At 39.7% G+C, this 23,377-nt stretch overlaps 1 protein-coding gene across 1 annotated transcript in view; it reads right to left on the bottom strand.

The window, feature by feature from the left end:
* ABCA13 (ATP binding cassette subfamily A member 13) overlaps positions 1–23,377 on the bottom strand; it is a gene marked incomplete at both ends in the record, with an annotated part of 453,164 nt that overhangs the window by 156,326 nt on the left and 273,461 nt on the right. The window contains one exon of the mRNA XM_080920446.1: positions 20,269–20,374. Within this exon, the coding sequence (XP_080776572.1) occupies positions 20,269–20,374 (106 nt within the window). The remainder of the gene's footprint in view (positions 1–20,268; positions 20,375–23,377) is intronic.

Below are 23,377 nucleotides of genomic sequence, written 5' to 3'. Positions count from 1 at the left end.
TTCCATGCCCTCAGTAACCCTGCCCCTCCCTCCTTACTTTGTGGACAGCCTCCAGGACAACACAACTTGGCAAGTAGACTCTGAAAATCTGAGCTGTGAACCAGTTACGTGTGGTTCTACAAGTATTCCTCAATGGAGAGTATCTATAATCATCCAGATATTCTCTGTATACTCGCCCCAGGGAAGTGGGCCACAGCTTCCTGACAAGACTGCTATTGGAGAACAAAAGGCAACCCTAGGGCTGAGGTTTCAACCTGGTCCTGTGGGAAGAGTGGGCCTGCTCATTCACCCCCATGAGCATTTTTTCCCAGGATCTAAGGTTCTTCAAGCAAAACAAACCTAGTGTGAAGCATTTTGCAATAGAAGTGGTGACATCAGAGAATGGCAGTAGTAACTGGTTGACCTGTTCACAAGCACCAAAGTAAAAGGCAATTTGCAAAGGAACAGCAAATTAACTCTATAGTAAAGTAAAACACAAACCACTTTTGAAGGATCAATTATTTGTGATAGACCAGATTCAGTAGACCAGTACTGCTGAAGCAAGAAAGTATGAAAATCTTTAGGGTATTAAGTGATGACCCTTTACATAGCAGGTATGGGTTATTTTGCTACCCCCCAAAAAGCACACATAACAGATGGGTTAGTATAAACATATAAAGAAATAATACAACACCATGAAACATGGTACTAGAATCCAGATAGAAAAGCATTTCTGGATAGGAAGGAGAGAGCTTGAAAGCAAAGCACCAAAGTAGGAGATGCTGATCTATATGGCCTATGTCCTAATTCACTCTGATGTATTAGAATACAGGGTGTCTTTCTATCGTGCAGCAGGATAGGAAGTGAACAGTGGTCAGAGAGAAAGGCCAGGACAGCCCTCTAACCCAGAACTCTAGATGCCTCTCAAAGGTGCTCCCTGGTTAGTCCTACATATTCTATACAAGCAGGCTGGAAAGCACAGAGCCCCAAGCACAAGACTTTAAGTGAGGCTAAACAATAGATTTATCTGGAAACTTTAAAAATGCCAGCTTCCTGGCATCATTTCAGAAAGCCATCTGAATCTCAGACAAATGAATGTGCTCATTCTGACTTCCCTGCTGCTGAGTCTGGCTGTGGTAATATTTAATGCATTATCAATGGTGGCCCAGATGTACCTCAGCCAATAGAGGGGCCATTCGTCCTAGAAAAGGTCTAAGCATGACATTTTCACTTCTGTGATGCTGAACATTATCTATTTGCAGTATTACACGCAGTTGCACCACAACAGCTACACACATGAACCAACTGGAGATCAAAGTTCTGAGAGGTCATCAGGTCATATGCTTCCTGAATTTCTGGATGGGAATTTTGGGACGATGGCTTGAGGAATTTGCTGGCTTTTGACTAAGGAGCTCTGTTGGATGGCTTGTTCTGCTTTGCTCCAAGAAGGGTTCCAGACAGGTCCTGTGACATTTTTTTTCACTCACACAATCACTATATGATTATATATGGAGTCATACTCCACAAATATACCTTTATCTTTAGACATCACATCGGACCACCCACAGTCATAAGTTAGACACCTTCTCATATGTGTGCACAACAGGCAAAATATTTTAAGTGTTGTTTAGATGCAAAGAAAGAACTCATCAAATGTCTACTCAGAAAATTTGCCCTGCTGGTGTGATGAGTGTGGAAGAAGAGACAGAGAAATACAGGGACACATGGTCCATGTGGCCAGTAGCCTCGTTCACTGATGAGTCTTGTGAGCACCATACTGGGGTGGGATAAATCAAGTCTTCCAAAATATGCATATGAGTCCAGCATTATCCATCCTGACTCACACTGTGGGACTTTTGAAAATCATTATAATCCCTCTGAATGCAATCTCCTCAACTACACAGATTTAAAATAATTTCCCTCCACAGGATGAAGGGTATTAGGATATTAAGGAAACTATCAAAACAGGAACAAGATTGACCTCCAGTTACTGTAACTGTTCTTCAGAAAGCCTTCGTAAGTCAGAGTAAGAAAGGTGTGTCTCCTATCAAGAATAATAGTTCCAATTTTTCATATAACTTAATTGGATGTAAATGGGAAAAATAAAAGGCTAAAATACTTTACAGTTATGAGTCAACCACCATTCAAATATTCATGGCTAAACTTATAAAAGCGTTCATATGAATAATTTAGTAGACAAAATTAAAATGCTGGACCAAATTGTTATGAATTGTCTTATTTGACTTACGAGTGCAATTATACTCAAGGACTCCGGTTACATCTACAATTATGCATTTCCATTTACTCCGACCGTCTCAAATCGCTTATGGAAAATGTCCAGAGATTTCTTTTTTTGAGCAGTAAAGAGATGACTGTAACTCTTCAAATACAAGCACCTGGCAGAGCACTGAGCTGAAAATGTGGGCTTTATGTGTGATGTCCATATTGCCTGCAACACCGACACTCTGGAAGATTTGGGATGGAAGTGGTGCCAGCTTAATGCTTTCACATTAATAAAATGAAGTGCTCAAAACAAAACTTATAAAGTACCAGTTTGTGAAAATTTGAAAATTTGAAAATAGTCAATTGATATATATTGTAAAAGAAGGCTGTAATTTGGCTCTTCAGTTCATCTAAATGACAAAGATTGCAGACAGGGTTAACACCTAATAGTCCTGAGTGCTCAAGGAAAAGGGGCTGGATGAACATGCCTGGTAAAAGGACAGACCTGGAAGAAGAACTTATGTAAAGTAAACATAAGTCTTCTTGAATTTCTTATTTCCAATTCCAGAGGTATGTTGAGTCAAAGCTGGAGGTCCATTGGCTATATTGAGTTGGCTTGCTAGAACGTATGCAAGTCATCAACAGGAAACTGGAAATAGCGTACTGTCTAACACATGGCAACTAATGGGACAAATCACACTGTAGTCTAAGCACCTCTCTTTTTGTCAATTTTTTTTTCTATTGGATGTTTATTTACATTTCAAATATTATCTCCTTTCACAGTTTCTCCTTCAGAAATTCCCTATGCCATCCCCCATCTGCCTGCTTCTAAGACAGTGCTGCTCCCATACCCACCCACCCCTCCCACATCCCCACCCTGACATTTCCCTACACTGGGGCATGAAGCCTTGACAGGACCAAGGGCTTCTGTTCCCATTGATGCCCAACAAGTCCATCCTCTGCTACATATGCAGCTGGAACCATGGGTCCCTCCATGTGTACTCTTTGGATGGTGGTTTAGTCCCTGGGAGGTCTGGGAGTCTGAATGGTTGATATTGTTGTTCTAAGGGAGTTGCAAACCTCTTCAGTTCCTTTAGTCCTTTCTCTAACTATTCCACTGGAGACCTGTTCCCAGTTCAATGGTTGGCTGAGAGCATCTGCCTCTGTATTTGTCAGGCTCCAGCAGAGCCTCTCAGGAGACAGCTATATCAGGCTCCTGTCACATCCACTTCTTGGCATCTGCAACATTGTCTGGGTTTGGTGGCTGTATATAGGATATATCCTCAGATGGGACCGTCTCTGGATGGCCTTTCCTTCAGTCTCTGCTTCAAACGTTGCTTCCATATTTTCTCCTGTGAATATTTTTGTTCCCCCTTCTAAGAAGGAATAAAAGAATCCACACTTTGGTCTTCTTTCTCCTTGAGCTTCATGTGGTCTATGAATTGTATCTTGGGTAATCTGAACTTTTGGGCAAATATCCACTTATTTGTGAGTACATACATGGGTGTTTGGTTTTGTTTTTTGTTTTTTCTTTGTGATTGGGTAACCTCAATCAGGATCATGTTTTCTAGTTCCATCTGTTTGCCTAAGAATTTCATGAAGTTATTGTTTTTAATAGCTGAGTAGTACTCCATTGTGTAAATGTACCACATTTTCTGTATCCATTCCTGTGAGGTCTAAGCACCTCTTACCCTCAATGTTTGGGACTAAAAATAAATATTTACAGTTTCACATATTTTTCAGTTTGGGGATATTGATTTCTGCAAAATGAGGATGGGCCCCCAAAGCCAATTTCCAAGTCCATTGACATTTCACATTCATCCTATCGGCAAGGCTGAAGGTAATTTTACACAAACCTTTCAACATATCTGGGCTCTGTCTGAAGCTCACATATGAGAGTAAGTGAAGCACTTTTCCCATGTAACATCGGCTAAGTACTTATAAACTGCAGACTGTAGGGAAATATGGATTTGGATCAGTACACTTAACATGAACAACAGTGGAATGCATTTCCCCCTTAACAATTATCACAAAGACAACTTTATTCAAGTCTATGAATGAATAAAAACAATTGAAATGAAATTATATCACCGTGTTAATAACAAACTTAGAAAAGAATTTCATTTTCAGGGCAGAAAGGGAAAACAGTCCTATGGCACCAGAGTACACAAGGCTCACAGCATCAGCAGCACACTAACCAAGACAAGGAGCACAAAGACATATGCTTATAGAAAAGCTCATACAGTATGAAATGTCACGAGACAGCACATGTAGAATAAATAGAGTCTATTAGAGACATCTATACTAAATAAGAAAATCTAAAATTTTAATGTAGCTACTTTCAGGGAAACATTGTCATTTGTCAAATAATTACATCTCCATATACGACTTCACAGTGTCTGGCTCCTCCTTTAGCCTCCATGGGGGCTGATATTTCTGTGACAAGTCTGAGGCTGTTTCCATTCCTTCTTCACAATTTTCTAAATGATTCCACAACTGAACATTCGTGTTGTTATCCACACTCATTTTGTGAAAATGATATTCGTGTTGAGGAAATGCAGAACACTTTTATGAAATATAAACAAGATAATTCTCTGTTAATTTAATTACAGAAGTTCTACTGGAGATGGATATTCAAAATCCCATAGTCAAAGCTGATGTGGGGGCTAAGGCCTATAATACAGAACTCTGGAAGCTAAGGCAGGGAATTGTGAGAGGTCACAGACAAAGGCTTTGTCTCAAGCATAGTAAGACAGCTAATAATGTAGTTCAGCATAGAACTTTTCAAGACTATGAAAATCAGTTCAATTCTCAGCACCTCCAAAACTAACATGACATTCAGGATTGCATATATTTATAGTCGAACATGATTTAGATAAAGTTATGAAATAAATTAAAATCTGAGAAATAAAATAGTCTTTATTTCTATTTATTTCTATTGTAGGTCTTTACATTGAGTGTACAAATAAAGTTCTCAGGGGACCTTGGAATCACAGATAAAAATGAAGCAACACGGCAGAACACAGGCCCAGGCAGGTCATAGGTACTTGTCCCCAGATGCAGCCAGTGCTGGGGATATCTACTGACAACTTAGGAAGGTGGAAAGAGCAGGAATACTTCTAGAGTACCTGAAGGAATCTTATGATACACAGCAGAGATGGACCAAGCTGCTCAGCGAAGTATGAGTGTTACTCTCTTCTGCAGTCATGACCTTGAATTTCTACATGATGGCCATGAAAAGGCATAGATGCTTGGACTATGCTCATCTGCCCAGAGAGATGAGTCTAGTGAGCCCAGGGAAACCCCAGTGGGATGTATGTTCCTTCAAGGAGTATGTTTTAATAAAGTAACTAGCTCCCTTTAAGATTGGTTTGAATTCTGTAAATGTCTCAGGGAGGAGGTACCTGTCCTAGCGCCAAGTGTTAGCATGTCTGAATTCCACTGTGGTTCCTCTGAACTCTTTCCTCATTGGTGGTAAGCAGCAGTCCCTCAGCTCTTGAATTTGTAAGCAGAAGCTTAGATGGGTTACTCTCCAGTCTTTGTTCTGCTTTAAAAATACTTTCAATCGTGAAGGTCGCCCAAATCATGGTTAAATGTCTTATGCTCACAACTTATATTTTCCCTTGAACTAAAACAAAAAAATCATGTGCCTTCTACTTAGGGAGAATAGAAAAGAAGAGGAAAACTAGGAATCCAGAAGCAGAAAGAAAAGAAAAGCCAAAAACAGGTCAAGGTTTCTATGGTCCTTATATAGCTACTAACTCAGCATAAATCTCAAAATATAGCCATTTCATAAATATTATGATAAGGATATATACAAATTTGATCTGTAACTTTGGCTAACTATATCTTTCAAAATGAGTTAGTGATTTTTATCACTTTGAAATAGAGTCTAAGAGGAGGCTGCATATAATCTAAATAATTTCATGGGTGATTTCAAAATATTATCTTAGTGAACCTCTATAAAATTTTATCTGTTTATCTTGATAAAGATCATATTGCTTTGATAATGCCATGTTCTTAAAATTAAAAATAATATCAGTAGGTAAAGGAGCAGTGTTTCTGTGCCATGCCACTGACATCTCCAGTTGCTCAACAGCCGCTTTGTCACCGATTTCATTTTTTGAGGCCAAAGTGTGAAAAGCACTGGATTAGAATTTCACCATGGAGGAAGGTTATCACTTACCCAAACCACATTTTTTTAAAAGAAATTGATTTAAAAGTTTCCTTCTAGAACCCCTCTGATTAAACTTACTTTAAACGGACAACAGCTCAGCCTTCATAAGACCAAAGATACATATCACATACTGCCACGCACATACAAAGAAACACACTGCTACAACTCGGCAGTCACAGAAATGCTGTGGGTTCCAGGTTCTCTGAAATGTACTAAAGACAGCTCTTCCACCTCACAAAGGTCCCACTTTGGGATTTCTAACCTGCGCTCCCTGCATGGTTTGAACTAATTGTTAGGGAAATGGTACTGGGTGCCGCTGCAGTACCCTGCAGTACCCAGTCATGATTCCCCCATGCTGCAAGCCCCCATTCTAATCACATGTAGGAGGCAGTGTGCACTATATAGATCGCTGCATGTATCCTGCTGTATATCCTCTGAATTTCTGAAAAATCACTAAGTGCCTTAAATAAAGTTTTTCTGCTAATTCAAACAGGACCCCTTGATGAAGCATCTGAGACACATGATAGTCAATAAACATAGCCAAAGGGAAAATAAAACTCTACTTCTAAAGCCTCTCTTCAGTCTGCACTCTGTGTCCACACCCTTGCTGCCCTCACCATGCTCATGCGTCTCCGTCTTGATGGTCCTAGAGAGAGGTGACTGATTTCATCTTATTCTCAGCTTTCAGGACACTCTCCACCAGTGAGAAAGTCTGAAGTCTGAAGCATGAATAGACGGCCAGTCATCAAAGGAGGATTTCTCATCCTCATCACCTTCCCGAGCCAAAGTTCCCCTCTCTCCTACGTTCATTCCTGGCTCCATGGATGATGCATCACCTCCTCTCCCGGTCCTTTGACCTCTTAATCCCATTCTCTGAATTGTTAATCTTGCTTACAGGATTCATGCACGGTATGTAGTACTATGACTAATTGAACCTTTTCTGTGAACAATGTGCTATTTTACTCAAGGGCCACGCGTCAAGAGCTTTTAAGGTTGGCCTCCACAGGTTTCACCTTGTAAGTATTATGGACCAGCGTTTTGAATTCAGGTAAAAACAGTGAGTCATGTGGGACTTAAGCAAGGATGAGGATGAAAAACTCAATTAAGAGAAGATGCCTTCAAGTCAGTAACAAAGGCTCCATCTCAAGAACACAATAGAAGATGCCTTCAAGTCAGCAACAGGGGCTCCATTTCAAGAACAGTATCAAGAGACGATGCCTTCAAGTCAGTAACAGAGGCTCTATTTCAGGTTATTTGTTTTTCCTAGAGTACAAGGGAAAATAAAGGCTAAATATTTGACAAAGCAAAGTCATGCTTTTCTACTATGCTCTAAAGAAATAAATACGACTGCTTACAACGTCCCTGGGCACTTCTGTTTACTAGGGAGAAGACGAGATTTAAGGAGCTATAAAGAAGACAGAATAGGATAATCTTCAAAATCCACACTGCTTTCAGCACAGAACTTTTATGTCCCAAGTACATGTGGAAAATTATGAAATATGAAATTTTATTTCATGAATAAATATATTCAAATACTACATAAAATTACCTGTAGTTTATATGTTTATATGTGCTGAAACATCAACAAATTTCATGTTTAGACTTGGGATCTTATACCCCTGACTTCCCTTTTTGTATATTTGAAAAACTCCAAAATCTGACATAGTTCTATTCACAAGTACTACACTGGAAGCCAGGTCAGGCACCCTGTTCATCGTGGCTCCAGCAAGGACTTGAAAGTTAGAGAAGAATTGATGAAACCTTTGTGGACATGTTAATCACAGCTTCCTGGAGAGAGAGATGTCAGGAAAGGTTGCCTCAAGCTAGTCTCCTCCTGAATTATCCAAGATGCCCAGCCATTACTTTGAGGCAATGGCTACACTTTCCATGAGCAAAGCACACCCTTGTCAAATATTTCACACAAAGATGATATTCCAACTCAGAAAATGAGGATTGGAACTATTCATCACCAGCCTGGGAGTTTTCTGTGGCAGCTCCGATCTGCATAGTGACAAGAATTACAGCTTCACACTCCTTTCTACTTCCCACTGCCCCTGATAGAAGTCCCTGCTTCCTGGCACCTGCCACCAGCGATTATCCTGCCCAAGTCTATTTCAATTCCATTTTATTTTGGCAGCCTCTTTACTGCAAAGCACCCTGCTGCTAACTCTCTGCTGGTCTTAACTAACTTGGAAAACAAACCTTCTTTGGCATGTATAATTGGCAGCGTCCATGTTCCCTCCCCACCTTGCTTGCAGGGATGGAGAGTTTTGAAGTTCAAGGAAATGTGGACAAAGAGGAAAAGACAGTCCTGTGGATTTCACACCGTGGTGAAGCCTGAGAGACACACACAGAATTCGGAGCAGCTCTTTGAAGAGGTAGTAGATTACAGCAGACCTTCCTGGGACAGGCTGTGCAAACAGGATTGTCTTAAAAAGCAAAGGAGAGGTTGCAGACCCTTCAAATTAATCACTGCCAAAATTGCTTTCCATCTGTAGAAGTGGTAGCAATTAGGAAGGAAATACAGAGGATTACATCGAGGGAGAAAAAAAGAAGAGGGATTTTATGTAAAACGCTCCTGACAAGCTATTGAGCTAAAAATTTAAATGCGATCTCAGGTCTCAATGAGAGGATGAGGCTTCATACAAATGATAGAGGGGAAAAAAGAGAAGAAAAAAAGAGAGAAAAGCCATGGCAATTGCTTGAACAGAACAGGTAGTCATTCACCTCAACTTTACTCAGCATTAGCTTTGTGGTCTTTCACACAAATTTTAGGGTTAGAAAAACAACACTAGAGAGCTATTTACAATACTGACCACAGACTATTTAAATCAGAGGGAATTGGGGTGGCAGATAAAACAGTAAATGCCACCGGGTGTGGTGGTACCCACAGCTCTAACCTTAGTACTCAGGAGACTGAGTCAAGAGAACCTGAAGTTAAAGGCCAACCCAGCCTTCACAGTGAATCATTTTTAGAGAAAGGGAGGTGTAGGGGAGAGATCAAGGGTGGAGTTGGAGGGGATAAAAAAAAAATGAGGAGATGCAGAGGGAAGATAAGTACCCAGAATGAAATGGATGTAAAAATATACCCAGGTGACTTTAACTTTCATTGAAAAACTGCAGTTTTGGAAGACAGTAGCCATGGTGATGGGACATCTGATGTCATACAGTCATTCATCCTAAAACCCTAATGTGAGCAAAGAGAGGTCATGTGGGCTACTTACATCACCTGATTTTAATTTTAATCTCTCTCTCTCTCTCTCTCTCTCTCTCTCTCTCTCTCTCTCTCTCTCTCTCTCTCTCTCTCTCTCTCTCTCTCTCCCCCTACTCATCCACCTGACCAGGTATGGAGAAACAGGCATTCAACTGAGCAGCATACAGTACACAAGAAAAGAGCAGCAAGTGAGAAGGTTCCTGCCCTTTCAGTCTTACAGTTACAGTCTTGCAATGACACTGCTATTACGCAAGCACAGTGACTTAAATGTAGCTTGCTTTGTGCTGCGACAGTCAGAGAGGAGCACAACATCTTATTAAAAGGTTTCCGGCTGGTCTGGTGAGTAGGAGCCACTTTACAGAATGAACAATTAACTCACACAAAGACCATCTCAGAGCAGGCAGAGTACAGAGCCTGCGGACAGAGAGAAGAGCAGTTCTGAGGATGCTGAGTGCCAGGGCAGCTTGTCCTGCTGAAGAAATGGAAAGCCATGCATGAAAGGAGGAGGTCCAGGGCATGCTTTGTATCTTCTTAGGAGTCTATGGTAGAATTGGGAACCATATCATCAAGAGGACAGAACTTAGCAAATGTCTTTAAGGAAGAATAATGAGATCAAGTAATTTAAAGGAACATTGGCAGCAGTGGTAAGGATGCTCCAATGGGGATTCAGAGAAAATTGGACATGGAGACGAAGAGAGTGCTTGGTTCATGAATAACTCCGATGTTACTGCTTTCCCACTGGCTGTAGTAGAGGCATACTCCCACACCAAGAACAAAACAAAAATAACTTATGGGCAGACTGAATCAGTTTGGACATTCTTTGGTACCAGCAACTAGGAGACGTGTGGAGTGTCAATGGAGCTGTGTAGAGCAGTGGTTCTCAACATTCCAAACACTGTGACTCTTTAATACAGTTGCTCACATTGTGGTGACCCCTCCACCACCAAATTATTTTGTTGCCACAGCATAGCGGTAATTTTGCTACTGTTATAAATTATAATGTAGATACATGATATGGATGATATTTGATATTTGACCAAGGGGGTCACAATCACAGTTTAGAACCACTGGTTTAGAGACAACCAGAGAGGCACACAAGCAATGTGGCCAAGGCTGAAACAGGAGCCTCTGAGAAAGCTGGCAAGAGGAAAAAGTGAGCGTCTAGGAATGGCTGGGGTATGGAGCTGGATGGGAAGACTGTAATGAAGGAAGTAAACTGAGGAGAAATAATATTTAGAAAAAAATTAAAATGTAAGATCTCAGTCCAAATATAATGCTCCTCTAAAAGAGAGCGGTCACTATTGCCCCAAAAGGACTGCTGCTGCCCTATGAAGCTGATGACATGTTGGTCACCAGTGAAACCAGAACAGGCCCTCCCAGTATGATCATGGGGAATAACAGAGACCTGAGTAGGCACTTGCAGGAGGAGCTTAATCAGGTTGTTAGAAAGCTCAGGCTGTGACCGCAAGGTTGGCAGCTGAGGCCACAGATATTTTCTGCCTGTGTTAGAGGCAGGAAGTATATGGTCCTCTCTACTGGGATACTGTTTTATGAGACTTCTCTCCTTGTCTTGCAGATGATATTTTCTCCCTGTATCTTTGACCTCTATTTTTGTTAAGCTCCATTTGTATTCTTTTGCATACCATGGCTTAATCACCTCCTGCCGGGGCACCAATTATATTGGATGAGCACCTACCCAAGTGACATGGGTTAACTGTAACCATAATCAATTGTTTTAAGGATTTGTATTCAGAACTAAGATGGGGGAATTAACATATATAAATTGGGGTGGAATGTAGTTGAGTTCACTGCTAGAGAGTAGCAGAGAGTGACTAGAACGAAATTTTGTTATTTTAAGAAGAGCAGGAAGAGCCCTGGAGGTATGTGTGCATAAACAGCACTGTCTGGGAACTTCTTAGAAAGACACAATGTGGGTGCCTACCAGGCCTACTGACCCAATAATGTATTTTTCAGCTTAGTCACCTGAGCTTAACAAATGACAAGTCATCATTTTGAAATGAGGTCACTTTGTTTTTCATGCAAACTAACTGATATATACATGCATACATATACTTCCATATGTATTACATATTACTAACATGTATTACATATTGATTTGGAGATTAGTGTATCTATATACTAATAAATATAGTATAACATAAGCCGTAGTTTACAAGGACTAGGAAAAAGGCATTTCAAAAAAAGTAAAATGATGATCCAAAGAGACCTCATGGCAGGTGTTGTGACAGTTTGGTGTTAGAAACACTGAGGTTTTGTGCAAGTCAGATGACCACTCTCAACTTAAGTTTACTTACAAATTAGCAGTAAGTATCAAATAAGAAAGCATGAGTATATGAAGGACCCCAGAATCAAGTCTGATACACTTAGGCAAAGAAAAAGAAAATACATTCTTTTGCCATTAAAAGGTGAATTCTACTCCACTGTGTAGACCTAGTAACACTATGTTTTTCTGGATACCAAGGCCCCAGTCTTCAAAACACATTTCCATAGAGCTGCTGGCTCCCTGTGATTTAGAAGTATATATTTTATATTTTATTTTGCCTTCATCAATCTTTTTGAGCAGTGAGTTACTTGAGACCTGGCCCTTGGAAGATATACAGCTTGTGCAGAAGAAAGGGACTCATGCAGACAGGTGTAGCCTGAAGCAGTTGTCAACAGAAGTCATCTATCACCACGCCAGTAGAAGAGAGGGCCTTTCCTAATAGTTATTCTAAGAATTGAGTTCATCTTGTCTAGATCTTACAAAAGGGGACAAAGTTCACTAAATCAGCCTATATAGAAGATTCCAATATTCTCTCTAGCATCCTGACTTAATCTTCTTATAAAGGCATACCTACTGAGGAACATAAATATGACTCATACTGAGTTTTATGTGAAGATTTTATTGATTGCAGTAAAAGCTGGCAAACATAGGTTATCTCAAACCAAATTTGATTTACCATGGCTTGAACTAATTTCTTAATTAGCAAAAAAAGACTTAAATGGAATTTTAAATTATGTTCTAGGCCAAAAATTTGTAATTTAAATAATGAGCTATGTTTTTATAACATATCAATACTAAAAATGAAAATGATTCTGTTTCCTGAACACCGTGCCTTTAAATTCAGACACCATGTTTTCACATTTCATGTGGCATTAGTTTTTAGCACACATTTCATTTTTAATATATTTAATACAGATTTTTCCCTAATATTTCCCCAGGTTAGAAATGTGTAATCATTTGTAAATGGATGTGTTATTATAGTGAAATGTTTATGGAGATGCATTTGTATTGTGTGTTTGTCTAATAACAATATTTATACTCCTGTCATATTTCTTTAAATAACTGTTACATATGAAAGTAATTAATGTATCTTAAAAAACTAATTCTTAAATTTTTAAATCTTTAGATCAAAATAGCAAAAACTGAAAGCATTTAACAGGTATGCACATTTTAGGAAGTTATAGGAACAACAAGGCATAGAGACAAACTATGATATACATTATAATGATGTTAAATTGAATTGGAATAATATGAATCCCCCCCCCCCCCAAAAAAAAGGGGTTGGAAAAATCTGGCTACTCCATTGCTTATATAAAAAATTTTTACTTTGATCATCTGTTTGTTTGTGTTGTAAGTGCATTAGTCCTAAAGTAATGAAAACATCCTCAAGGGAGTCATCTGGCTTAAGGGGATCCTGGAGGAACCTGTGGTGTCTCTAGCACTGCTTAGCCTCACCTGGGTAATACACAGATCTGTATCTTCCAGTAGTATGGCAAAGGTCTTGGCCATTAGCTATAAAATGTATGCAGTCAGTAGTCATGTCAGGAAAACTAAACTTAAAGCAGTATGTATATATATATATATATATATATATATATATATATATATATATATCTGTGTGTGTGTGTGTGTGTGTGTGTGTGTGTATCACAAGTAAAGTTAAAGCAACAGCATTATTAAACAGAAAATTCACGTGACTGGTAAATATAATGGGCTCAGTGACAAAGTTACATTCAGCATGTTGTAACAACAAAAAGCTAAATGATTCACAGATTCTCAGACCCTGTCCACCACCACCTCCTCCTGAGTGCGACTGAAATATTGCATAGCTTAGTTGTTCCTGGGATTCAATATGCAGGTATGATGGAAATCCTTGATCGGTGTCTAAACTACAGCCTCATTTGTAGCTGACAGCCCAGGACAGAAGGAGCCATGCAAAGGATTTGAGGTTTGTCACCACAAGGACAGCCTATAAGAGGCTATTAGTGATGCCTAGTTACAATGGAAAGCATATTGAAGATGCCGGTGCCATGGGATGATCACCAAGATCAACAGTGGCAGTGGAGTGGATCAACTTGAGCTTAGAGTGCTACAGAGGGCAGAGCTAGAGAAATGAGGCCAGCCCATTGGAGGAGCCCAGAACATCACGTGTGTATCCCAGACATTGAAACAAGAAGCTGTTACACTGAAGTTCTTTGGAGACCCCAAGATATTCATAATGCTGTGGTCTATCTTCTGAGGAAAGCTGCTAACAGGGGGTTCAATCAGCCCAGAAGAAAGGAATTTGTTGTAGTCAACAAAGAGGAAAAAGGAGTTAGATCTGAAGACTACTTTGACAGCATCCATGGAGAAACAAAGCTTGGAGTTTGCCCAGCTGGTTTCCTGTCTTGCTTTGAGGATTACAGTTAAGTGATTGGAAGAATCTGAGAAGAGACTTTGAACTTTGGGCTTTTAACATTGTTCAGATTTCAATAGACTATGTGGGCTAAATGTATTTTGCATTATACTATGTTTAGGTATGTTCCTCATAGACTCATATATTTGAACAAGTCTATGGGGGTCATGGAGTGGAATGTAATGGTTTGTATATGCTTGAGCCAGGGAGTGGCAATATTAGAAAGTGCGGTCTTGTTAGAATAGGTGAATCACTGCAAGTGTTGGCTTAAGACCCTCCCTGTTTGAAAGTCAGTCTTCCACTAGCAGCCTTCAGATGAAAATATAGAACTCTCAGCTCCCCCTGGATGCTGCCATGTTCCCGCCTTGATGATACTGAACTGAACATCTGAGTCTGTAAGCCGGCCCCAATTAAATGTCCTTATAAAAGTTGCCTTGGTCATGGAGTCTGTTTACAGTAATAAAACCCTAATCAAGACAATCAAAATCCCATTGGCAAACAGCTTAAATGCATAAAATACATACAAATCAAGATTAAAACAGAAAAATATGTTACTACAAAAAGTAAATATGAGTTAGTAATGAACAAAAAAGGGGGTAGAAATTCTTATGACACATAATATAAGAACCAATGTGCTAAGTAACTACAGCTATGCTGAAATTATATTAAATACATGTGGATGAATATTTCAAAAGACACAGAGTAAATAACCTGACTAAAAGGTAGGCTTCAACTATATTCTGTCTAAATAAAACAAATTTCAAGCTTAGGAGACATATAAAGAAACAGTGAAATAATAGAAAAATATATGTGGTACCAAGAGTAACCAAAAGAAAATAGGGATGGCTACATTAATATCTTAGGAAGAATAATGAATAGAAAATAGTTACAAGATAAAAGGAACAAGTTACATACAGTTATGCCCCCCCATAGCAAAAACAAAGCACAAAGCAAGCCTCAACAAATACAAGAAGATTGAAATAAACCTTGCACTCAAATGAATGGTACTAGAGTATACCATCCTGAGTATCCACTGACAAGTAGATATTAGCAATAAAGTACAGAAGAAGCAGAATACACCCCACAGACCCAAAGAAGTTAAACAAGAAGGAAGGCCTAAGTGAGGATGCTTGAGCCTCGCTTAGAAGAGGGAACAAAATAGTTATGGGAGGAAGAGGGAGAGAGGAATATGGGTGGGAGAAGAAGGGGAGGGGCAGGATCAGATGTGGGAAGAAAGAGAAGAGAGGCCCAGATGGCCAGGAAAATGAATGAAAATATGCAGCTGCTAGGAGTGAGGGGGTGGTAGGACTGTCTAGGACATCCCAAAGACCTAGAATGGTGGAGGAGTTAATAAGGTAACCATAGCCAGAATACCTAATAGTGGGGCTATGGAAACTGAAGAGACCACATCCTGTAGCCATGCAGGACCCCCAGTGTAAAAAAGAATAAGGACACCTACAAAAGTTTCAACCCAAAATCTGTCTTGTCTTTAAAAAAGAAAAAAAAAAAGCAGGTACAAAGATGGAACAGAGACTGAAAGAATGGCCAACTACTAACTGACCCAACTTGAGACCCAGCCCATGGGCAAGCACCAATCTCTAATTCTATTTATGATACTCTGTTATGCTTACAGACAGGAGCCTAGTATAACTGTCCTCTGTGAGGCTCTACTCAGCAGCTGAAACAGATGCAGGTACCCACAACTAAACATCAAATGGAAGTCAGGGACCATTATAGAAGTGTTTCAGGAAGGATTGAAGGCCCTGGATGGGGATAGGAACCCTAGAGGAAGACCAATAGTGTCAACAAAATAGGACTTATGGGAGCTCTCAGAAACTGAACCATCAATCAAAGAACATACACAGACTGTAATGAGGCCCCTGGCATATATGTAGCAGAGGATGACCTTGTCTGGATTCAGTGAGGGGGGATAACATGCCTAATCCAATAGAGACTTGATATGTGCCAGGGAATAGGGATAACTAGGAGCACCTCATTCTATCAGAGGTGAGAGGAAGGGATATTGGGAGAAGGACTCTGTGAGGGGGTGCCTAAGAGTGGGGGCAGCATTGAGAGAGAGAGAGAGAGAGAAAGAGAGAGAGAGAGAGAGAGAGAGAGAGAGAGAGAGAGAGAGAGAGAGAGAGAGAGAGAGAGAAAACATTCTACTAAAATTTTTATACAAAGAATTTAATCATAGTGGATGTAACAATTACAAACATAAGAATCAAGCAACAGATCCCATAAATATATAAACCAACCACCAACCAAAAAAAAAAAAAAAAGAGAAAATAGACATTTCCATAGTGACAGTAAGAAACATCAATATAACATTCAGTAATGGGCAGAAAAATCCATTGACAAAACAATAAAGCCAAGGAGAGTTGGAATTAAAGGAAGATGTACATAAACTATTGAACAAATGAACATGGTAGTCACAAATAAGTGACTCCACTCACACAATAGCAGAACCTACATGAACTATAGCCATAAATATAGGAAGAACTCTCACAAGCCAACAACAGCTTAAAACCACTTGAAAACTAATTTGAGGACACAAGCAAAACAAACCTAAGATGTAAATAATCCCACTATTTTGTGAGCTAATTTAAAAAAAAAATAGTTATAAAAAGTGTTTGAATGGTGGTAGTTCATGGATGGACAATGTTATTCTCATCAGACCTGAGTGGAATTGAATATTGAATGGAATATTGAAAGGAAGTTAAATTCAAGGTCTGAAAACTCATGTAAGTTGGGGCAAAAAGGGTAGTTTGTAAGCTTAAAGGCCTAGGACTGAGAATGTTGTAAAACAAATCCAGGCATGTCCAGCTAAGCCCATTGTTAAAACATCCCTGAGGCCAGGTTAACTGACCATAAAGATACAATAGGAATGCAGAAGCTTGTCCAGGCTGTCATTTACAACTAAGTCATCCATCAATTGAGCACCTCCTGAGTCTATTTAAAAGTTATATGTTAACCACAAGTCTTTCTGACTTAGATAAGCATCGGCTCCACCAGTCTCCTGACTTCCTGACTGCATGTACCGTTCTGCTGACACATAGACATTCTGTGGGTGTTGGGTGAACTTTGTACTCCCCCTAATTCTTCCCAGCCCCCCACCCTCTCCCTATAAAAACCCCTAGCTTTCAAGTCTCAGGGATGATTCCTCTGCCTCCTGTGTGAGATACGTATTGGCCCAGAGCTCCGCCATTAAACTACCTCATATTTTTGCAACAAGAAAATCTCTCACATTTCATTGGGTGACCCTGTGTCCCGAGACTCGAGTGGGGGTCCCTGAAAGGGGGCCCTACAATATCAGTACCAATTACGGAGACCGTTCTTCAAGTTACTGATCGGGATGGCCCCAGAATTTCTGCAAAGGAACACAGCTTTTTGTCATTGCTCTTGTTTTACACCTTAACTAAGTGATAAAACCCTGTTGCTGCAGAAACCCCCTTTAGTTTCAGGGCATAGTGAATTCAAGCTGGAATGCACTTAGAAAATTTTTCTGTTCTGGTTATCATAGAGTCAGAAGGGACTATGCAGGTTACAGGAGGGAAAAGGTAGTAATAGTTTTACCCAGCACTGGACCTTGCACACTATGATACTGAATTTACAGAACTGATGGGTCTCTTGTGCAATAGTGATATTGCTGTTATAGATCTAACCAATCACTTTTCTGGTATGGCTGAGGAGGGAGCTACAAGGCCCCACTTCCAGCTAAAGAGCTTTTGGCAATCAATGGCTGCTGAAGAAAGGAAAATCAGCTAATTCAGGGGTGGAGAATTAGGTTGCCAAGATTCAATGCATTTCCCCATACTCATAAGCATAAGGTTGATACTAATTGAACTCAATGGGTTATTATTTTTAATTGTAGATGGCATGAAGTTAGAGATATATTGGGGGACAGGAGAAAGAGCGAAAATATGAGGTAGATATGATTAAGATACATTGTATACATGTATAAATGAAATTATCAAAGAATAAATAATATATTGATGTGATCAATTTTAACAGTCATTTCTTCAACTATTTTACTAAACAACCAATAAGTGCATGAAGAAATGCCCAGCATTAGTAGTCAGTGTATTGGTGAGTAGAGGAGGGATTGGAGTCTTAATGCTGCTGGTAAAAATACAGACAGATAAGAGTCTTTCTCAACTGGTAAGCATGTGATCCAGCAATTTTGTTCATAGGTATCTACTTAAAAGCACATACTCACAAAACATTAGTTTTAGAGGCATGTTCTAATGGCAAAAGAAAAAATAGAAACAACCCAAGTTTTCATCAACTGATAAATGTGGGGCTACACACATGCAATAGAAATTTTCCTTGGCAACTGAAAGAACAATGTGTTCATAGAAGCTGGTCACAAGGACAAGCTATATCTTTCATCCATACACAATGTCAACAGCAGGCTAATACGGAATGTTAAGGCATATGCTTTGTGGAGAGCATTTTTGGCACTTCTGGACAGTTGATAGTGGGAAGTCTTACTTCACCAGAAGCTGGTCAAGGCAGGAATATGACTCTGGCCCTATACTCAGGGAACTGGCCCAGATTAAGAACATTTGAAGCTCAGGTCAGAGCACTTAGAATTGAAGCCCAGGGCAGTATATTTGCATTTGAAGCTCAGAGCAGGTTCAGCAGATGTAGGTGTGGTTGTCTCTTTGTCTCTTGGGACCTGCTTTTGTCCCTGATCTTCACACCTGGCCTCCAGAAAGATGTTTACAGGATTTTTGATTGTTAACTTGATTGTTCTCTGACTCAGAACTGATGTTATCCTTCTGCATGTAATTAAAGTGGTTTAAAAACCATTAAATAAACAAGACTTCTCTTCAGCCTCAAGACAGGCAGAAGTCATGTTACAATTTTTGACTGTGGCTTTTTTCTTTCAATCCTTGCTCTGGCCCCAGGGAACCTGTTGTTTGACCAAGCTGGTCTCAGACAATGCTTAAAGCTGGAGTGATAGAAATCCTGCAGAGTGATGAATAAGTGACATTATGTTCTGTTTGAAGTATTAATAAGAACAGTCCAAGATTGAGTGTAGTAGTGGATACACATGAATACCAAGACATTAAATTGTATAATATTATATCTCAATAGTACATTGTGAACAGTAGAGATGTTTGACATAAACATTAGAGAAATGGAAACTAACACCATAGTTAAAAACTAACTGAATAACAATTTTTGACAACCAATGTATGTGTCTTATACCTGATATTACCGAGAGAAGGAGAAGAAAAAACAGGCATTGGCAACATTTATACAGTGTTGAGGAGATTTTGATATTCAATTACCACATCAGTTTTAATTCTTGTGATTTATCCTGGGGTATGAGGGTCTGTCTCTGAAGTTTCTGAAGAGGTGTCACTGTTTATATCTCTAGACCCAGGCTCCATGTGTACTGGGGACTTGTTGCTAGCATGTGACAGGAAGTACACTGAACTAGAACCACAGTCCACCATATAAAAACCAAGCCTGGCTTCTGCCCAGCTGCTGCTACTTGCCCAAAGAAGCCCCACAGGATATAAATCTACCCAAAATAAGACCATGAAGCTGCAGCAGCAATACATGTGAGCAAGGATGGTCAAATACAAGGCTGTGTGCAAAGTCTAGGACACAGGCTTATGAACACAAGTCTCATCTTTGGTGCTCCCATGAGCCATGTAAGCTATTTTTAGTAGCATACAGCTACCCCTCATATATATGCCATGGACTTGTGTAGCTTTTGTCTGTATTTGGTTATGGTAAACACAGATAAGCATAGTACAGTATGCTAATTATATACTAAGAAATTTCAGATAAAAAAGTCATATTTCTCAGAAAAGATATAAGCCAACTATGATGTAACTTTCCTCAGAATGGTTAGAACACCCACATCTACCTCATCATGAGGCATTTGCTATTCTTCCTTAAAAAAAAAAAAAAAAAATGTTAAATGAGGTTGGTAGCCTTTTGCCATAAAGAGAAATGCAGAAGGCTACATAACTTACAGTGATGAGGAGAGGGTCCTACAGGTCTCTCATTCTGAGGCTCTAATTTGTTGTCTGCAGTGATATAAGACTTTTTGTTGGTATCTTGCAGAAGCATCAGAAACACCTTTTAGGAATCAAGATAAGGGAAATACATATATTTTACATTTCTTCACAAATTATACTTGTTTGCACTTCTTTTGTCTCAATCACCCATGAGGTAATAACACATGCCAAATACATCCCATGTCTCATTGGTCATTCATTTAATTAGTGTGACTCTTCGACTGCATGCGATTCTATAATATAATTGGTAGCCTCCACTCCAGAGGATGTAAATCTAGTCAAAATGAGACCATGAACCTGCAGCAGCTACACATGCAAACAGGAATGGTCAAATTCACCAAGCATATGAGGTGGAAAAGGGACAGAAAAATAGAATCTATGCTTAAATCAACTTGAGTTTGCAATTCACAGTGCCATAGCCTTAGAAATATCAAGACAAACAAACAAACAAACAAACAAAAACTCAAAACACCAAACCAAACCAAAAAACCCCAAAGAGTCACACATTTAAAGAATGTGATGTAGTTAGGGTGTTTGGAAACTCAGCTATAAAAACCATACACTGAATGTATGTCCCCCGGGGCTTCTGATATACCATGTCACTAAGGCACTAAGTTGTGACGTATTGGTGCCAATATTTAGTTAGAGGTGGAAGACCAAGCTTGACATGTTTAAACCCAGAGCTGAGTCTAAAATCAACAATAATATGGTGAAGGGAGAAAGAAAATAAGCCAAGACAGCAGGACCTGCGATGTGCTAGGGACAATAAAGCCTTTGACTGCATTTGGAGACCTGGAAGACACTTAGGAATGGCTGAACTAAGGACCTCCAGTTTATATCAAGGAGCATTCATCTAGGAAGAGAGCTTTAGCCACACCCCAGAAGTCAGATATTCAGTCATGAGCAGTGTTGCTCTATGAAAAGAGCACAGGCTCTGTAGTTGACAGACACAGGGCTCACCACCCAGGCTTTGAGAATGTCTCATCTCTGAAGAGCGATGACCACATCTGTCCATTCTTGGTAGATTCTAGCTAAAGAGGCTTTGAGCATACCTTGGATAAATGCACTATCTGTGCCATCATGATGTCTGTAGCCAAAATTCACTAATAAGAAAGGCATGGTATACCGTCCCGGTAATCTACTACAAAAACATTCATAGAGATCCAGGTCCCTATGGTCCTGGCCACACTTCTAGGGTCTTAGTCTCATTGCCTGTCCAACAACTAGTTCATGCTCAGCATGTCCACTCTCTTCCTGAACTTCTGACTCATAATAAACACCATCATGAGTTTGATTCCTTTAAAAATGCAGAGGGCTATGAATTTGTCAATGCATTCCTGGTCTGACCCTTTCCACGGGGGAAGACACATGGAGAGGGCCCCAGAGACTGAAACAGAGAGCAAGCAAGCCCACAGGGAGAGGTTATACTTTCTCTTTATGTGGCTAATTACTTCCGACTGAATCCTACTGAGGAAAAGCTGTATCTTCAACACTGGTCAAGGTCAGGAGGTTTTGTTAGATCTTAGGGAGTTCTCTCCTTTGAAAGATAACAAACACTACCGATTCCCAGCAAGATCTCCAAGAAAAGCTGCAACATTCTTCCCACTACACATCAAAACAGTGTTGACAATAACTGAGAATAATAACACAGTGCATATATGCTAGCCATACATCTTGGGATATGTTAGTACATCACTGTGTGACTTTGTTTCTCAGACAGCTAAATGGTAATTGTAAGGTGCATGTTATAGGACCACAGAAAGCAATAAATGTATTTTTAAGAGGGACTGATGGGAACCCTGCCTGGCAAGTAACATGCCCACTGTTTTATCCTGACTTGCCAGAGGACACCTGGACATGATAGGCTTCATTATGTAATTCTCCAATCAATCTAATAAGATAAGTACTGTTATCCCCACTGAAGATGAAGGCTTGGAGGATTTGAATGATTGTGATTCACTCAGCACATACCCAAGGAATGAAATTAGACACAAGAATGTGAGCTGAGAATTATTCACTGAATGAAAACTGGTCTATGAGTTTTATTTTAAAAGAAATCTTTATTCGATGATTGTCCACATGTAACTCTATCAAGAGGTGTATTTTTATTACAATAGGTACATTTTACAAACTCCTGTCTCTTACACATACACACATATACACACACAAAGCTATGCAGATGGCCATGTGTTGAAAGAAGCAGACTAAGACATGGGTTTTCGAGAAGCAATCACAAAGGGCAGTTGGGTATGTTATCAGAACAATTCGCAGTATCTAGGTGCTGTGTACATAGTGTTTCTCCAGCTCATGAGTGTGCAAGGCGAACAACAAATCCAAGATCATAAGGAGGAGAAGAGTGCCATCTAGTGTTGACTCTCCTTTGCTGTAGGCACACTGACCAGGGGTTTCAGGGACTAAAATTTCAAAGGAGCCCAAGGAACAGAAGGGTCAGATTTCTCTAAAACAACGTGAAAGTGAATCCTGTAGGCAAATGTATGGGCTCCAGGTGCAGACATGCCTTTGCAGTTTGGATGTATAAACCCTGTGTTAAATAGAATGAGTCGGTCTGCTGTTGCAAGCCTCCCTTTTAAAATAGTCTCATAGAATCCAAACATCTAGAACAGAATGAAAAATGTCAGAGTTTAATAAAACAAAATATATGAGAAGGATTCTAACATTCCACCAGGTTCTGGAACTGTAAGACCTCATTTTCAGTTCAAAGTATTCCTTATTATTTGACATAGATGTTTTACAAAGGTAATCAATTTTGCGACATGCCCCTACTTAAGAAGAAATGCAAATGACTGTAAAAATTCTTATATAGGTAAAATTGTAAAAGGCCTTCTTCTACAAATACCCCTAAAAATGCATGTAAAGAAGTTATGAGCCCATGCATACTACATCATATGATGGAGTTGACATCCATTATCCCTGGCACATTTTCTAGTCTAGGAAGCACCTTGTATTTGTATACTGTGCATAGAAGAGCATCACATCTGTATACCTTATCCTGTCCTTTGGGTGGTTTTTCTATCACTTGTAGATGTAAGGGAACAAGAGGGCA

Source organism: Micromys minutus, assembly GCF_963924665.1.
Source record: "Micromys minutus genome assembly, chromosome: 1".
NCBI lineage: Eukaryota > Metazoa > Chordata > Mammalia > Rodentia > Muridae > Micromys > Micromys minutus.
Note: the sequence above shows the minus strand (reverse complement) of the source record. Positions and strands in the feature narration are given on the sequence as shown.